At 38.7% G+C, this 19,873-nt stretch overlaps 1 protein-coding gene and 1 long non-coding RNA gene across 5 annotated transcripts in view; one reads left to right on the top strand and one right to left on the bottom strand.

The window, feature by feature from the left end:
- Positions 1-19,873, top strand: part of LOC148188467 (uncharacterized) — an 86,900-nt gene that overhangs the window by 22,431 nt on the left and 44,596 nt on the right. The window lies entirely within an intron of this gene.
- Positions 1-19,873, bottom strand: part of LOC121949025 (nck-associated protein 5-like) — a 90,776-nt gene that overhangs the window by 32,030 nt on the left and 38,873 nt on the right. For all 4 annotated transcript variants that reach the window (XM_088082926.1, XM_042494610.2, XM_088082925.1 and 1 more), the window contains exons 5-7: positions 13,500-13,568; positions 11,421-11,459; positions 10,162-10,281 (exon numbers count right to left, since the gene is read on the bottom strand). In XM_088082926.1, the coding sequence (XP_087939052.1) occupies positions 10,162-10,281; positions 11,421-11,459; positions 13,500-13,568 (228 nt within the window). The remainder of the gene's footprint in view (positions 1-10,161; positions 10,282-11,420; positions 11,460-13,499; positions 13,569-19,873) is intronic.

Genomic DNA, 19,873 nt, shown 5'->3' with positions numbered 1-19,873 from the left:
GTGTTTAATAAGGGAAATACAATGGCGAGGATCATAGACAAAACAGCTGTCTTTTGTAAGTCACGTTTCCCCCACATACACAACCTGCTCATTTTATTAGCCTAAGTCAATAGCATTTTACATTGCATAAATTAGCAACTAGTGGTCATTTATTTATGCTTTCTCTTACTCACCGCTGGTTTAAGCCACTGAATATCCTGACGGAACAGCCCAGATGAATTTCGGTCTGCATGCATGTCTTTTCAGTCGAACATTGTTGAAACAGAGAAGCTATTGCTGCTAAGTCAGCTAAGTGAAATGTCCGGCATGAACATTGTGTTTCCGGAGAATGACTTTTGTTTACATATGACATGTGCTCTGTCTGTAAACCCAGAGTTACTCTGAAAACAAACTGATGGTTTATTCTTGAGTAAAAAGCGTTCCCTCATCATCTTTATCTTGGCTTCTTGTCATTATCTGCCTGCCGCTTTTTATGGTGACAGAGAATTTCAGAGTGAAGGCGCATCTGAAAGAGGACGATATGGAGTGACGATACGTGATCGTTGCTCATTTAATCAATATATCAATGCAAAATGATTGATCGTTACACATCTAAAGCCTAGTGTGCATCTACATATGTATTATAACTCAACTAAGAAGGGACGCCACTAATGCTTACATCTTGCCCTGCAACAAGCATGGGCCTCTCATCCATGCGCAGATGCACACTTCCTTCTGCGCGAAGATACAGTTGGCAGGTGTAGTTTGGCCAAAAACAAAATAGTTCCTGCTGACAACATGGTCTGTGGATTATCTTGAGTAACCAGGTCATGATTTCTGGAAAGAGACGTCGCTGTTGAGTTTTTCAAATGGTTTTTTTGGCGCTTTGAGCACTACAAGCTGAGTGATACCGAGTTCTTTTATATTGGAGAGAAGACAAACATCTCTACAGCTGATATCTTAAACATTTGGCATCTCACACCGGAATAACCTATGTTGATAAATAGCACTACGGGTGAGAAGAAAACTGTGTTTTTAACCGAAGGGTGAACTGCCACCTTGGAAAGTCAGCAATGTCTTATTAATGTTGGGCACTGTAGTATTTGGTATACATGGGGGACTATTTTCAGCTGTGGATTAATCCACATATGATGCACTAGTGATAACAACTTAGTTTTTGTAGGATGAGTTCATTGTTGGTTTGGGGCTCTTGATGGGCTTTGGTGACAATAATAAAACAGAATATTGCCAACCTTATTGCTTAACTTCTATTGTTCACAGAAATGTCAATTGTAGTGCTTTTGAGAAACATTCATATTGAACTGAGCTTACAGTATTCACTTAAAACCCGAGGATAAAAAGTGTGGGTTTTCCATGAGAATGAAGCGATAATTCGCTATTAAGCCATTTTCAGATTCCCTGCCATGAACCGGGCTGCTGATCAACAGACCATTCAGACACAAGGACAATGCACTTTGGCTTCCACAGAGTTCACTTTAAATTTCACAATCTCATCAGAATTCGTCCATGCGTTCCCCGAACCGCCCAAAGCAAGGTTACACTCTGCTCTTCAGACCACAGTCTTCTCCACTCTAGTCTTTGAAACTGTTCCCATCATCACTGCTTTCACCTCATTCAGTGTCACATGCACGGACTACCACCACATCCACCTCCTTAAAATGTCTTGCTCATGTACACCTGTCTTTCTTTTTTATGTCGCCTCCCCCTCCCCTGCCCTCTTTGGTCGCTGCTGCTCTGTGTCGTGGCTGCTGGGCTCTAACTAGATGCACTGCTGTTCACTTTGGTGTCAGCATGCAGAAAGGAGGGAAGCAGGAGTGAAGTTGTGGGAAAGTAGCAAACCTCTCAAACCAGTCGCTCTGCATGGTGAGGTGTGCTAAAGACCTTTTCATTTTAAATTAGAGCTTAGTGCAAGCACGAAATGTGCACCTCATATCAAGAACCCAGCGAAGCTTGTGCTGTACATTGTGTCTGTTGTAAATCTCCCGAAAACCAAAAACAAATACATTTTCATACACTTCAAAAAGTGTAAATAAATGTGACTTTGTTATACGAGTTCACACAACAACATAATCAAATGCACAACTTCAAAGGCGCAAATAAATGTGACTTTATTATATATTTGCCTTTATCTTTTGCTGCAGCCCTCTCTGGAAGTTTTTCTGAGCAAAGAGGCACCTGTCGCTGTTTAAAAACCCTGCAGTCCCAGGTCTCTCGAGTGCTGCTCTGCTGCTGAATGCCAATAACATCGTGACAGACGGCCCTGTCACAGAGTCACCAGACTCTTAACGCCAGCTTTTGGCACAAAGACACGGGGGGACAATGTTTCTATTGAAAATAGTCTACCCAAACAACCAAAACACGATCTTATCACACAAATAAAGTGAGACATTGTCAGAACTCATCTGGAGCCTTGTTTTCAGACAAAGGTAGAGTTAAGGAGGCTTGTCTTTTCCAGTTACTGATTTTGTCGGCTGAAATAACAACTGTGACTAGCAGATTTGATCAGCATAGTCATATATATCATTTATATTTGCACTCTTCTGACTTTGTATTGCAGCTGCTGCACAGTTTCCCTCGAGATAAATAAATGAGTCGATTTGAAAATAACTATCTCTGGGTGATTTTTTAATGTTTTCAGCAGACTTATTTTAACACCTTTAAGAGAGATCTAAAATGTGCACTATGAATCTGCTCTATAAACATAGCTGCATTGCACTGACACTACTAAAGACTCACCCCACTTTTTTTTGCTAGCTTTAGCCACATCCAAAGTCTATGTGGTTTGCACAGTCGTGTTTATTCAGCCCAAACAGCCACTGTATTGACTGTGTGCAGACATTAGCTGTAGCCTTCAATATGCCCACATGGTCTCTGCACCCTTGCTAGTTAGCTTACGGCTAATGTTAACATTTGCTCCGTTGGCTGTTTGAGGCTAATAACAGCCCAGCGGTCAAATATGCACAATGACGCAAATATTTGCTTTTGCTTTCTGTCAGAACACACCTGTATGAAATAGGAACTCTTGTTTGACTGATTAGCAAACTTTTGTTTTCAATGTCACAAGAAAAAGGGCTTTTAGGATTAGGACTAACCTATGTATTTGGGAAACTTAACACAGTAATGGTGGCTGGCGTAAATGGAGTGTGCACCTCACCAAGTCATATAAAAACTTGGCAGCATTCTGGAGCAGCCTCAACACAAAAGGGGCTGTGAGCCTTATGTTGGTGCTCACTTGCCTCTATTTTTTGTACACATTTCCTCAGTGAAATAAAAAGAAACAACTAGAATAGAGAGAGAGAGTTGTTCCCTCTCTCTCTCTTTTTTATCTTGTGTGTGTCATGTAATGCAGTGCAGGACAGGATGCCTGGCTTTAATCTCACTGGCAGTCAGTCAACCTGATCAGGAACAGGTGTGCTGCCACAAAGAAAAAGGAATCTAACAAGCATAACTCGCAGTGAAAAACAAATTTTCCATTTCAGTAATTCATACATAATGACCTGTGTGTTAGCTGGCAACTGTTATGTCTCCGATCTCAAAACCCTCCATCACTGATCTCTGATGGGGACGATCAAATGACCCGTTTCTTTTTTTTTTTTCTCGAGTAATCTCTGCAGCTGTAGCAGAATGAAGAGCCTAATGGATTTTGGCCTCTTTGCTCCCATTTAGTGTAAAGGCCATGATCTCTTGTTGAGGTAGTCACATCTGATCTGAGAGGTTAGGCTCATGACTAACATCACTGAGCAGCTCATGGTCTTTAAAGAAAAGGGACTTATGAGGAACAATGACAGTATTACAATTTGGCACAGGAAGAGTGTTCCATCAATTCAATATTTTTGCACAATATCATTTGCACAAATTATCATCTCACCAACAAAACCTTAAATTGTCTAAAAACTCCTAGCCTTCATTGAAATAATCTTTTAGTCACAAACACAAACAACGTGTAGCTTAGCTGCACAGCAGGTGGTCACAGCCAGCTCCACATCGCCTCCCTCACAAAGACTACAGTTCAAATCAAAATACCCCAAACTTTAAATGCAAGGCTCGCTCACAAAACTTTTGTTTGTGACTTTGCTGGAGACGAATGTAACAACTGTACTTAATATTCAAGCTTTAGGCGTGAGATAATTATCTTACACTACTAATGTAGCCTCCCGGATAACTGGGAATGCTGCATCAGTGAGTCAAAGGCAGCATTTGGCACATTGCTGCAAGCAACTTTGTGTTATTCACATTTTTTTTTTCACTGCTGCAAAAATCCATCTTGCCTGGTGAAACATTTTACCATCCACAGTAACAAACTGATCACAATAAAGTCTATTCCCTAACCTGATAATGATTTAATAACTATTTTGTGAGTGTTTAATAAGAGGAAAGAGCTTGTTGAATCAGAAATCACAGATTAAATGTTTGGCGGAGGAGAGGAGGAGCAGACTGCAGGTCAAACATCCCTCCTTTAAAAAATATATACAGGAATATCTGAAATACGAGATAGCAGCTAGGGATGCACTGATTGTGAAATTCTCTGCCGATAACGATGTTTAAATTAACGATTTGGACGATAGTGGATACCCATATGTATGCTTTGTGGTTATTTAGTTTGCTTTTGTCATTTGCCCCCCCTTTAGTACCAGGGAAAAAAAGAAATCCTAATTTTAAAAAATCAACAAAAAAGAACTGTTTTAAACTAATTCAGCCCACTCTTAGACTACCTTTCAGTGAGCACAAATTCAGTTTTTTTGTAGTGTTTTTAAAGACTTTTTAATATTTTTTAATTATATTTTTTGTCAGGACAGAGCGATAGTGTGAAAGAAGGAGGGAGAGGGGATGACATGCAGCAAAGGGCCGCGGGTTGGAATTGAATCCGTGGCTGATTTTGGCAAGGACATGGCCTTCATACATGGAGTGCCCACTCTATGCACTGAGCCACTGGGCACCCACAAATTCAATTTTTGAAACAACCTTTAACCTTTTGAAACCTAGTGCGACAACTTTTCTTGCTGCTTTTAGACGCCTTTTCACAAGTATTTAAACCTTTGAACCCTGAGCACATTTCTTTGCAAAAGTGCAATTTCTTTCAAAAATTTGTCGGAAAAAAGTAATCAAAAGGAAAAACTTGGTAAGAAATGTTCTAGAAATTGCAAGGAATTAGTAGATTTAGAAAATTATGTTTATTAAAAGCTAGGGAAAAAAGAAAAAAGCAAAGAAAACTAAGTCACCAGTAAATAAACAATGGAACCTTGCTTAATCAGACTCTAGGGAAAAATGTCAGCATGTACCATGGTTCTTTTCAGCAGAAGCAGCTGGGCTCATACAGTTCTCCTACAAAGACAGCATCCCTCTGTTAGCAGAGTCTGCAAGTTTGACCTTTACAGAAAAGGTTAAAGATGAAGGACAGCATTTCCTGCTCTGCTGGCTCGCAACATCCTTAATGACCTGGTGTGGGAATTCCTACACTTTCCATGACAACTTCCATGAAGATGGAAATAGACATGTCAGCAGTGTTCATACAGTTTATCCAAGATTTGTGTTAATTACCAATTCTGTCTGTGATATCAGACTGGTCCCCTGAATACAGAGAGCGCGAGTTTGTCGGAGGAGAGGAATCATGCTGAGAACCCTGACAATCCAAAGAGACCTTTAGAAACAAAGCAACTTGAAACTTCTCTCCTGCCTTCTGCATAATGATTATGACTCTTTGCAAGAGACAGAAGGGTCATTTCATTAGGCTTTGAGCAGTTTAAAAAAGTTTTGGCTGAAATTCTACCAGCACTCTCGTCAAGACCAATTATGGATCTACGTTTCAGATGTGGCCAAGACGAAGGGTCAATACACATCTAAATTTAATACGTTATTGGCCAGACACACTACATTTTGCATTTAAGCCATTACTAAAGCATGTCTTAGCTGTCAATCTAACTTCACAATGAATTGTAAAATGAACCTTTGGATGCTCATGAAGTTCACCACAAGTCATGTTAAAGTAATGTCATGTACTCCATGAAGTAATTTTGCTGAACAGCCAAGTCTCATCAGACATTAAACTACTTTTTTACAGGCTTTGGCTTTTCCTCATTAAAACCTAAATTTTGATGGGCATCTCAAATTGGATTATAGAAAAAAAAAACTGAAGTAAAGAGAAATTCCAACATCCATGAAGCCATGAAAACTGTCTCTGTAATGTTCAAGGAACAATTTCGATGCTGAAATGTAATGAAAAACCTGACGTTGATGAGTTGTCCTGTGTACAGCAGTAGCTCATATAACTTATGTCCTGTAGGTGTATTTTTCATCAGGGAATGGCTTTGTTACTCCCTCTTATGTGGCCTTTTATTTGTTTGGTCAGCACTTTGAGACAGTACCTCAAAGGAGGTGTCCAACGCCAAAAGCATTAGTGTTGGCAACCCTGAACTGATTCTGAAAAATATTTAAAGATACAGCTGGTCTGTTAGTTGCCAACTCAAACCTGACACTCAAAAGTTGATGTGGTTATATGACCAAAATAATGGCATTTAAAGCAAATTCTTATACAGGTGCATGTAATGTCCACCTTGCCAACATTTCCAACGTGATGTAGTATATAAGCTGACTTTATCATTGAGGGGTGGAGGGGATGGTGGATGGTGTGACACCTAGGCGAGACACCCGCCAAGCTGCAGACCACAGTTTGAGATGAACAAAACCTTTTGCTTTTTTTGTTTGCAAGTTGTCACTATGTTTCAAGCAGGTTTTTAGACATGTAGCTGTGTTTTCACCAGGGATAGTGCCAGGAAAAACCGTTGCTTTTACAGAGACATAACTGCACCACATAGGTGAGACACCTGCCAAGCTGACAACAAAATCAGTTGTTTAGATGCCTGACAAACTACAGACTACTATTTGAGATCAACAAAACAGTGTTTTGTTTTTTTAGCAAGTCATCCCTGTGTTTCTAGCAGGCTTTCAGACACCAATTGTAGTAAATCATAGTTATGTTTCCATTAGGGATAGAGTCAGTAAAAGAGGTTGGTTTTTTACCAAGATATAGCTGTGACACTTAGGCAAAATGCCTGCCAAGCTACAAACCACTGCAGGCCGCTGTTTGAAACCAGTAAAATTGGTTGTTTTTAGCAAGTTATCACTGTGTTTCCAGAAGCTTTTACTGCTAGGAAAAACATTTGTTTTTTACAGGGACACCTAGCATCACCTAGACAAGATGCCTGCCAAACTTCTAACAAAAGTGGTTGTTGTTAGGTGCCTGCCAAGCGATAGTGGCAGGAAAAAAACAGCTGCTTTTACTTGACTGTACAACCTAGGTGCAGACTGCTGTTTGAAACCAACTATATCGGCTGTTTTTAGCAAGTCATGACTATGTTTGCAGCAGCTTTATAGACACCAAATGCGGGTGTTTTTTAGTGATCCATTAGCTGTATTTCCACCTTGGTTAGTGCTAGTAAAAGATGTTGTGTTGTATAGAGACATCACTGCATTTTGTGCCAGGATAGTGCCACTAAAAGCAGTTAGCAGTTTTACTGAGACATTGCTGTATTTCCTGCTGTGATTACAACATATTTCAGAGGTTGACTTTCTTGCCTCGGGTACTCCTAATCTTTTTTTTTTTTTTTTTTTGCTACTTGCCTTCTGGATAAATACAGAATAGAAACACCAAAGCCAAGAGGAGTGAACGTCTACTCAACAGAACAACAATCTATATAAAGAGTAGACCCAAGACCCAGCACCAAATCCCTGCAACCTACCAAAAATAATGAAGGCAAATGGACAAGCAGCACATTGCATTTGTATTTGCAGAGTTCTGGCTATTCAGCAGCACCACACACACTTAACACTGTTTCGAGTAATTGGCTTCAACAAGCATGTGCAGTCCCGCTGATCCAGTGACAGTGACAGATCCTCACTGAAGTTCAGGAACCCAATGTTTCTGTCAATTACAGCTTACACTTCTTTAAGAATGAAGGGCTAACAAGCTGGGCTCAGCCAACCATTTCTGGGAGTTTCTTTCAACATTCATCTCAGAATTCAAAAGTATCATCATCAGTCCATCAGAATTAGCATCCATCATCAATTATTCATGGTAGAGCTGGCCAGTTGACCTTAGAGTCTTTCACTTAATTCTTAAACCAGGATACATATTTCTGTCCCTTGCAACACGTCTCGGTTGTATTTTTCTGCAGAACAAGTGTATTTGATTGCTACAGTTTTTTAAATAATAAATACTTGGTTGAGAGACTGTTACTCGCTAAACCTCAATATTTTGGAGATATTCACTGATCAAATTATGCATAGTTGTAGCATATACACCAAAACAAATCCACTAATATTGTAAATGGATAGAAGGTATGACCCAGCTCACCATTCACATTTTGGAACATACTTGAGATCTAATTGGATTTGATCAGTTTAAAATGTGTCCGTCCAGCCCAGTGCTGCGCAGCATGAAAGCAGCGCTGCCTCATTATTGTTGGTCGCTGATCAAAGCAGCCAAATCCAGCCCGTCAGCAAGGTTGCATAAATAAACCTCAAAATACTTATAATAATTCCAAAAAAATGAATCAGCCAACCTGTAGATCAAAGGATTGCTGTAAGAAAAGGTTAAAAGGAAATTTATCTTAACAGGGTGCTGTCATACTGAATATCAGTGATGTTGCAGTTTTACATGCCCCCCTAAAAAGTGTAACGTGAACATTTTATGATACTTAAGCATAGGTAAATGGTAAACAATTAAGTGCCTCTGACAACAGTAAATGACGGCAGCATTTAGTAAAGAAAGACTTTTTTTAAGTTATCATAACATTCTTGAATACTAATTGTTCTGATTTTTGCTGTCCTAAACAGATACTTTGCTCTAAAATTTCATCATTTTTTGATTAATTTCAATGCAATGGATAACCCTGTCTGGGTGACATATCTGGCTACCAAAACACCTCTCCAAGGCTTTTGCTTTAATGAGAAATGAGTGCCCTTAAAATGTTTTTTTAAGTTTCAGGCAACAGAAAATAAGAAACCAAATTTTAGCAGGTGTCTTACTTTGAAGTTGTCATAATTGGTTTTAGAGGGGGCAGAAGCACAAGCTAAAATCAAAACTCTGTAATCATCACCTTGTAGAGTGCTGCAGGGATGATGTCGTTTTTGTAAGCCAATGCAGAATCACACATCACACTGATTCCCTCTACAAAAGCCAATGTTATGTTTTCATTGAATTTTGAATTATTGTAGGAAAATAAGCTCTGTGGCAAACAAATGTTTATGATCCTTAAACATTTTTGTTCAGCAAGATAATCTTCACCAATGAACACTACTTTTATATTTAAAGTGTATATGCAATCAGCAGAAATGAAAAGCTAACATTTGGCTGTAAAGGAACTCCATGACTTCATTCCCCTCGACATAACGATACTGGAAATGCTCGTTTGGTGTGATGGCGTTCTGTAGTTAGCATGCGTCTTTTTTAAGACGTGAAAGCCTCTGTAAAACAAAAAATGAAAGTCTGTTAAGCTTGTGTTAACCACAGACCTTATTTCAGGCATCTAACCAAAAACCCATTCAAAAAACCCACTGACCTCAAGACAAGGGAACCAGAAATGCAAACTCTTTAACAGAGAAACTAGAGTCATGTGAGTCAGTTTTTTGGTATAAAAATATTGTTAAGTGCAGCTTTAAACCTTGACAGTGTTAGCAGTGAAGCCCAACAACTGAACATGATGGCTAACAATACTACACAAAGGCTTAGGTTTTAACCAATTATCCCTGGTGCTGTATGGTTGAAAGCGTTCCAATTAGAGAAACATGTGCAGCTCTGCAGCTCGCTCTCCAGCTACAGCTGGGTGGTTCACTAATAGGCTAAATTCTGACATGAATAGCATAAAGGAAGCAAGTGGTAAGGATGGTAATGCTTGTTTGATGACCTACATTGCACTCCAACATGCCAATTTGACACAAATTGCAAGAATTAAAGAATATGCGGACCAAATGGGTCCATTTCCTAACCCGTACGTCTGAACATTTGAAACTGGATTGCACCCTGGGTAGATTTCTCCCTCTTTGTGCTTTTTTAAAGTTAGTAACCTTTAGAAGTAGAACGCTGCTCATGTAAAATTCAAACAGCCTTGAAGCGGGTTAGGTCTGTCAGTGCCTGTTTGTATCCATTGTGCCATGTGTTCCTACCTGGGAGACAGGAATCGTGGACATTTTGACACGTTGTTGAAACAGCACACTCAGTATGCGGTTTTGCTGCTCCAAGTCAAACACACGGGTCCGCAGCTTCACACATTCCTCTTTCAAGTCCTAGAAACCCCCACAGAGGAGAAAAATGGACAGATAACTGCCACTGACGGGGATATTTCAGAGAACTACACGTGTGCCAGATGCTAATGTAACAGGAACACGACACAATGCTGTACTTACTGTATACAATATGAATCCTCACATTACAAGTGAGTGCTTTCTGTATAGAAATGTTACAAATATTCACCATGCAGATCAATACTACATAAACTAGTGTAATTATTATAAACACATGACTTTAAATAAAAAGGAATGAAGTAAATACATATGCCATTATTGCAGTGAAGTAGTTTTGCTAGTCATAGCAAAACTACTTCTGTGCTCATATAGACTCACATAGACGAGTAATTCCTTTTGGTGAGATTTCATACATAATACCCACTACTCTACTCTAATCTGTGTGCTGTAGTTAGCTTTAGTGTTTGGTCCAAAAGCAAAAGGAACTATTCTTCATAATGAAGATTTTTAGATTTGAAGATTCTTTTTTTTGACACTTAAGTACATTTTGCCAAACCTCAGTATTGATCCCTTTACCCTTTAAAACCTCAAATCGACATCAGTTTTCCTGAGCTGCATTCAGAAGCCTTTCACAAGCTTTTTAAACCTTTAAAACTGGGCAAATTGGTTTGAGTCCTTCAAAAGACATGGTAAAAAAAGGCAAGGACTACCTTGGCAAGAAATGTTCCACAGATTGCAAGAAATTTAAAAAGGTAACAGGAGAATGACCTGAAAATGTGTTTTTTAAAATAGAGGGTAATTATTAGAAAATTAAACAATCACTGGGGAAAAATGTCCAGCAAACTATATACTTATAATCATTATTACATGTTACCAAAACATTAAAAAAAAAACAACTTTATGTACTTTCACAAGTCATTTTCTTGTTTGTTTTTGTTTTTTACGTTCCCTTTTCTTGTCTTATTTTTAGGTAATTTTCTTACAACTTTCTTCTAACTTCTTGCTTATTTTTGGGCCATGTGTTGTTAAATTGCTCATTGACATCTTCCCATGTTTTTGAGAGAAACCAATCCAGTTTGCTCAGGTTTCAAAGGGTTAAAATTGAATATCCAAATGTGACTTTTCACATTAATAACTGACAGTATTAACAATGTGTCAATAATTCAGAGACAAAGACAAACCTTCTGTGTGAGGAGGGCCTGGACCACCTGGTTAGCCACCTGGATGGAACATGTGAAAAGACAACAGAAATGTGTCAGACATATATTTTGAGTCATTCGGTCATTATTTGAGTGAGTGTTTCCAAACTTTGCGTGGAGCTGTGAGATGCAGAGAGACTGTAAATGAAAATGACCCAGTGCAAACTCCATCAGAGAGAATCTAAAGGCGTGTAAGTTGCTGTGAGGACAAACTGACAGCATATTGCATCACAAAGTCAGATTTTGTGAAATCACACAGCAGCTGCCTGCAGTTAGTATCTCTAACTTTATTCTCAGCACATAAATAAACCAGAGTCTGAAATCTGAACAAATGTCTTTTTTTTAGACAATGTTTGGTTTTGTCCCAACACAGTTTCTTTGCTCCTCTTGATGTCATTGATATTAGGCTGACTAAACTTTTAGATTCAGAATTTTCAAATAAAGAAGAAAAATTTTAGTCATTGCGAAATACAAAACAGCATAATCTGCCTTCCTTTCCTGCTTATTTTGATTTCTGAAGCGGAAGCATACGCTGTACCTTGACACTGGAATAATAACTATGTTTCCACTTTTGTGTGCTGCAAAATGATTTCCCTCCGCCTCTTTCATCTATCTATCAAAATGACTCGCCTCAGCTCATTCAGACCATGACAGGAAGCCTCCTGAATGCCCCCCCCCCCCCAAAAAAAAGATTAATGTGCATAATAAGACTGAAAAGCAGGAGAAGTGAAATTCATCCCAGAGCTCTGAAACTCTGAAATTTCTGTCCTCAACCAGAATATGTTAAATTCTCATGGGCAGCAATCTCCATGGTAACAAGCCCATTAGTGAAGCCTGTTTAAAAAAATGAAGTGGAGCGGTCCAGTCTTGCTGGCTGAAGAGAGATGAGGGAAAGACAAGGGAAAGGGATGGAAAGACAATCAAAGTGTTGTCAGGGAGAGAATGAGAGGGAAGGAGAGCTGGGAGTCGGTCCTCCTGCAGTGAGGCTCTCATTCTCAGATAGCCCAGGGCTCTGTTGTCTGTCCACTTCAATTAGAGATGTTCCCCTCTCTTGGCTTTCCTCTATGGACTTCACTAACACTATAGATAATAGTGTGTATGTGTGTCTCTTTGTTAGTGAGAATCTCATCTCACATTGTCGAACTGATAGCTTTGTTGGGCTTGGTGTTGAAAGTCAAGGTGAGATAGTTTAACAGTTTGGGAAATTTAACCCTTTTTTTCCTTTCAAGAGTAAGGGAGACAAGTGATACCACTCTCATGACTGTGCTTTAACCCTTTGAAACCTGGAGTGACAGTCTTGTACTGCTTTCACACGCCTCGTACAAGTATTCAGACCTTTGAGCCCTTAGAAAATCGATGTGATTTCTTTCAATTCATGAAAAAAGGCAAGAAGCAACTTGGTAATACATTTTTAACAAGTAGCAAGAAATTTAGAGAAGATTTAGAGAATCTAAAGATTTCAGAGAGAGAATCAAGATTTAGAAAATCAGTTTTTTAAAAAGCTAGGGAAAAATGTCTAGGGAAAAAAGAGAAAAGTTTGGGAAAACTATATTTATAATTAAAACCATAATTACATATTTAAAATTATGTCACAAAATTATAATAATTTTAAGCATTTTTGTTTTTAACCTCAAAAAAAATCCTTTTACTAATTTCTAGCTAATTTTTCTGGTGAATTATTCTTTCATTGCTATGCCTACTTCCCATGTTTTTGAGAGAAATCAAACTTATATGTTTAGGTTTCAAAGGGTCTCGTTTTGGGGCTGTTACTACCTCTGGTTCCGGCTCAGAGGCGAGAACAGTCCGTCCTCGCTTTCCACGATCAGGCGTTATATACAGAACGGCAAAGCGGCATAATGGAGTGATATTCCCACCGTGAACCAGCGTGTGAATGTGACTATGCTATTCAAATCGGCACTGATATGAGATACCCTGGTATGGACAATGGATCATTTCCAACACAAGATAAAATAAATGTGAATTATGTAGGGAATGGTTAGATAAATACTATACTTCACAGGACACAGGACATGTTTGTGCTGTGAGAACAGTAACACTCACCTCATCCAGACAGCGTTCATACTGCTTCCTCTGATTGTCATTTTCCATTGACAGAGCAGAGTTCTCCGCCTGTACAGATAAAACACAGACAAATAAACTACATTGATTGCTTTGAACGTGCACCCATCTCAATCAGTAACAGCTTACGTCTCAGTTATACTTGTGACAAATAATGTGGCCATTCCTGCCAAAACCAAATGTGCAGTAAGATAACTGCGAGCTTTTGATTCTCTTAAACAGACAGGCAGACAGAGAGATAGATCAAGCGTCTCTCTCGCTGCAGCACTGTGGGATTTGCAGGTTCACTGGAGAAAGATGGTTCTGAATGAATAATGCTTTAAATTTCAGGCATCCAAACTCCATCCTGCAGACCTTCGCTGTGTCTGCAAGGCTCACTTGAGCTACCCCAGGTATAATTCCATTACTGACTTTAGGCTTTGCTCGATGGGGGAGCAGAAACCTTTCTGGGAACTCAGGAGGTGACTTTCCACTGAAATGATTAATCCAGTAAATCTTAAAGCCTCGGCTACCTGAGACGGCTTGTTTTCACTTAAGTGCTGTGGGCAGCTGCTCTGAACAACAGGTTCACAGAACATCACGGAAAAGGCCGATAATGGCACGACTGAGAAGAGTCACCACCTCACACTGCTCAACACCGCCTTCTGCTAGCCCAAGGATAATTGCAGCAGTATTTTAACCTGGTTCAATGACTAGCTGCTGAAATGCTCCAGATTAATAACGAGAAACTGATCATAATGAACCACACAAGAGTTGTGTGTTGTTGCATTCAGTCTTAGGGAGGAATGATGCGACGATAAAGAGAAAAAAGTTATTCTTCAAACTTCAAATAGATGGTTAGCCTCGGGTTAGCACAGTGGTAATCAAATCAGGGAATACCTGCTGAACGTACTATGGACTGACAAATCACAGTTCACAAAACCTATTCATTGTAACGAATGAGTAGACTGCACAGGGTCCTAGGAAAAAATGGATTTCCGAAATATTATTATTATATTATTATTTATATGTTCGGATTATTTTGCGCTTAAACAATTATCCAGACTCACTTACACTTTTATGAGCTTGTCTTTTTTTCTACAGTTTTCTGGACTGGAAAACAAAGTCAAAATCTAAGTTCCAATGTATTCTCCCCTGTCCTGCAATACTGTGGGGACATTGACCAAAAAGAAATTTTAATAATTTAAAGAAGTACTTTGCTATGGGAAAGATGTTGCTTAAATAAAACTAGGATGTCTATTCAGTAGAAAGACGCAGAGAAAACAGAAAAAAGAACACGACCGGAATGCACCGCACCAGACCAACAAATGCTCTTCAATCTGGTATTACAGTTAAAACAGTAAGCTAAAACATGTTTTCTGGGTGGCTCAGAGGTAGAGCTGGTTGTCCTCTAATCAAAATGTCAGGGTTCAATCCCCGGCTCCTCCAGTCAACATGTTGAAGTATCATTCGGCAAGATACTGAACCCCTGAGTGTGAGTGTTATGAATGGTTACTGAGTAGCAGGTGGCACCATGTACAGTAGCCTCGCCACCAGTGTGTGAATGTGTGAATGTGACAAGTATTACAAAAGTGCTTTGAGTGGATGAAAAACTAGAAAATTACTTTACAATTGCTGTCCATTTTACAGTAGGAATATGCAACTGATTAACAGAACCTTGGTTTATATTTGATCAGCATTGCTTAGTTTTACTGTTTGATCAAATTTTGGTCCGAGTTTGAAAGATAGAGTGAGGGGCAAGTCTGCCCTTTTATTCCACTTTTATTCTCTTTGTGTCTGCCAATAAGAAAATGCATACTTTTTTTTTTTAAGTCTGCGATCATTAAAATAAAAAGCAGATACAGGTAATAAGCGAAATGCCAAATATCGGCCCCAATAATCGGCCAGGCCGATAGTCTGTCGACCCATATCTAGGCACTGGTTAGATGGAGGGAATTTCCCACAGTTCATTCACATGTAGCACCCATATTGCTTTAATAAAAGCCAGGTTGAAATCAGCAAAGTATCCTTTTAATTCTTCTTCTTTTGGGACCAAAACAATATCAAATGTATAGAATTCTGTTGACATCTGAATTATACTGTTTTTCCATCTTCTTTAAAATAACCATTATTGATGGAAAGAAGAAAAACATCAATATAATGTTTGATTCCACACTTTTGAACTGTATCCAGTGTATATGTAGTGTATGTCAATATATGTTGGATTCTATCTTAATTTAAAAAAAAAAAGAAAAAGAACAAACCAACATTTGTGCATCTGCATAATGTATTACTTCCAGAGAGCTTTCATAGAATAAACCATAAAGCTAAAATAAATCACTTACAAAGATGTAAATGTTTGGCAGCGTGCTTCCTGCCATGCTCCTTCATCCTTGTTTTTGTGCAGTTAACATGGTTGATCTGCAGCAAGCATCACATCAATCAGTGTTTTAGCCCTAACTGTCAAATTCCACTGAATATTAGTTTTTGGTTGAGGAGCTGAGAGGAGTCAGCAACTTCTCCACATGGAAAAAGTGCAGTAAGCTCAGCTTGTTTTTTATTATTCATCTTTTCACTCTTATTTGTGGTTCTTAGAGGATTTTTTCTTCATTTTTCATGGTGGATTATATGGAAGGTACCCAAGTGTGCCATGACTGGAAAGTAGTTCCCAGCTAAATGGAAAACCTTGTAATGTTTCTCCAGTTCAGCGTTAAACTTTAATTACAAATGTGGATAAAATAAAGGCAGCCACCATGAAGAGGCAACGGCATGAAAACCACAAAATACACTCCGAATAATCCATTAGGGTCAACAAAGTAGACAAGAAAATTGATGTAATTTAAGGCGGCACTTTATTCTAAAAGAAGATCATCACTATGACAAAGTGGTTATGCAGGCTTTCATAAGTACTGGACCACAGTATTAACACAGGAAATTAAATACCGCTGAAATATCACTGCTGGATGGGTAAAATTCAGCAAGCGTCCATGCTGGTAATTACTTGAACTTGCACACAATTACTGGGACCTTATCAGGATGCAGGACGCAACATTACAGGCTTTACAGCTGATGCACATGTAGTTTAGATTGCATGCCACATGCAATCATTTACTAAAAATAATTAAAATCTGCCAATGTATTTGCTGTTTGGTTAATCTAATAAGAATCCTTTGCCTGATTGTCTCTCTTTTCAGGCATTTAGCAGAGTCACTGCATGTGTTAGCAGGGCATGATATATTGTTACTTTCAGAATAAGCTGGGCAATTCAGTAATGCCAGTTGAAAGTTGTAGGAACCATGTTGATGGGACACAATAAGCTGTAGAAATGTTAAAGTGATAAAGATGGAAAGATGTGATTGATATTATTGTTTTTTGTTACTCCTGTTATTATTTGTTGTTACCTGTTTGAGGGACAGTTATGCTCCAAGTTGGCCTTAGAAATGCTGTCTTTAAAAAAAGTGATAAAAAACAGAAAGCTGTGATTGATAATATTGTTTTTGTTACTTCTATTATTTGTTATCGTCATCTGTTAGAGGGACAGTTATGCTCTGAGTTTTAAAACTGCGCTGAGTTGAGACCGGTAACATATGCAGAGCTAGGTATTAGCAGTAGTTAGCAGTGTACCTGTGAATGTGCAGACTACTGGATCACTGGATTTCTTTGAAACTGAAAACATGATAACTCTAAAGCAAGCTCCATTATTCAGGAGCACCTTTTTTCCCATTAATTCCGTGTCTGTGTTTCTCTCCGTAATGAGACATTGTAGGAGTTCAGTATTTTACTGGGTGATAATCATGCAGCAGATCAGCAGTAAGGTGTGACATCCAAACATTATCCCTGTTCACATCTGCTCTCAAATATCACCACCTCCAGTAAAACAGATACCAACAATAATTCAAAGTTTTTCTGGGTTTATGAAATTCTGCAGGTCAACAAATATTACATAATTCACCTATTTATATTTTAATAAGGCTTAAAGTTATGCATATTTGATCTTGAAACCTGGATCGATATCAGTTTTCATGTGCTGCGTTTAGGTGCCTTTCACAAGCTATTTGACCCTTTGAAACCTGAGCAAATTAGTTTTATTCCTTTCGAAAACATCCTGGGAAAAGGCAACAAACTACAAGAAATTACTAAAAGGTGATTTATAAAAACAAACAAATGCAGAATTATAAGGTAATTATCCAAAAACAAAGAGGGAAATTTCCTAAAAAATGTAGGTATGATTTTAACAATTTCATATTTTAAATTATGTTGCGGAAAAAAATTAATAAAATATACAAAATAAATACATTTTTGTCAGCACTTGTTCTTGGTCATTTCCTTGTTTGTGTGTTTTTACTTTTTTGTGTGTATATTTTAGGTGAATTTCTTGTAACCTTTTTGCTTTAACTTTTGGTCCATGTCCTGCTAAGTTGTTACCTGCCTTCTGCCCATGTTTTCAAATGAAATTTAACTGAAACTCAGGTTTGTCAAGGGTTAAGGGCGGGCTGCATGAGTGACAGACTTGATAGTGTTCTTGTGTTCTCAGTCAGACCCCCCCCCCCACTCACCTTTGGCAACAAAACACCCAGACGGCAACAGCCAATATTAAAAATTCAATTCAAATTCAATTCAATTCAAAGCAATCCACAAACACTTGGGTGACATCATGGTAGCTATATCCATTATTTATACAGACGATGGCAACCGAGCACTGCTGTTCTAAAATGACCATTAGCAAATGTATTGGGAATCATAAATAAACTTTACAAATTGCCTCTTTTCTTTTTCTTTTTCTTTAGCGCTGCTTGTGTTCTAGTTTTACGGTGTTCTGCCGTATGAGATGAAATGAGTTTCCAAACTTTGAAATTGAAGTTGTCTTTGAAATACATCACTCCCCATCACCCTGGAGCCCTGCATTGTTGACTCCATGTCTGCGGCCTTGCAGTAAAACACAACACCCAAAGCAGAATCAGAAATGTTACCTTTAGGCTATGCTTTGGAGTAGATATAAAAGTGCGATCAATAATGTCTGTGAGAGCTCTCAACAGATGGTCTGTCCTATTATCTTTAGCAGGGAAGGTGTGACAGAGAGGCAGCATGTACATTCACTGGAACACTGGCTGCAAATGTTAACTACCCTGTCAGCATTTTAATTATCACCTCCTGGATATGAATAACTCCTCTGTATCCTGATGTTTCTGTCTTGCCCTCAGGATCGCTCTGCAGCATAATGAGGTCTCATTTCTGTGGTCTCATTTTCAGAGATGGATAGCGGCATGATGAAACACTGATTGTGCTTGTTTCTCATCTACATGGCTTGCTGCTGTCTTCAAATGAAGCTACGCGGACTCGGCCGCTGTGAGTGACACGTGACAGAAGTTAATGATCATTTCATTCAAACAAGCATTTACATTCAGAACGGACAGGTTCCAGTGTTCTCGATGAATTCATTATGTATGTACCTGAGGCGGCTTTTGAATAGTTTTTATGCATCTTCACTAATGATTTGAAGTAGCCTAGCCCTCAGCTAGCAATTTCCACCACATAACCCAATCTGACACAACAAAAATAGCAGTTGGAAGTTGGAGCACTGTGGTCTGCAGCAGAGTTCTGCAGCTCGCCTAAAGGTTTTCATGAGGGCCAGCAAGAAAGAAATGTGAGATTTTACTGAGTGGGCCAAATAATTTTGGTGAAAGGACAGATTTAAACCACAGGCCACAATTTCCTGACCTGTGCTACAGCAGAAATGAGAAAGAAAGTGATAATTAGTTTATTGATCTGCGAAAAAGCCTGTTGGTGTCAGAGTGTTCGGGGTGAACTAATGCCATGTCACTTCTTTCACAACCTTCCTACCCTGCAATCCTTAACACTTTCCCCACCAAAGTATTATTATTAAGTTGCCAGCCAGCCCCAGCATTTTTGGTCATATTTAGTGATCTTTAAATACCTCCAGAATAATTTGTATTTTGAATATATAAACAATCAGTACAAGATAACATGTCTTCTGCTTTTATACACATCCAAAAACATTTTATTCTAGCTTTTTTCATTCCTTTTTTATCAACACCTGAATTTGTGCATTTCTATTAAAATATAATACTGATAATATTACTCTGTTTGAGTTATAGTGGAACTAAACAGTGGAACATTTCCCAAAATGTCAGGAAGCACCACAGCTACAGAACTGTCCCTAAGTAACGGCTTTGCTGTGATCTGCGTATTTACATGATGTTCTACTTGTTTGGAGCTGGAAGGAATCAAACATCAGATATCAATTTATTCTTTCAGTGTAACAGGGCTGGAAACTCACTACACCTGAATTCATACCACAAGCAGCGAGCATGGGAATAAATGTAAATATATTTCTCCCTTGTTCCTGATGATCTGAA

This window comes from Plectropomus leopardus, chromosome 10 (assembly GCF_026936395.1).
Source record: "Plectropomus leopardus strain MGB_pleo_1.0 chromosome 10, ASM2693639v1, whole genome shotgun sequence".
Taxonomy (NCBI): Eukaryota; Metazoa; Chordata; class Actinopteri; order Perciformes; family Serranidae; genus Plectropomus; species Plectropomus leopardus.
The sequence above is the reverse complement of the archived record's forward strand: the minus strand, read 5'-3'. Positions and strand labels throughout refer to the sequence as shown.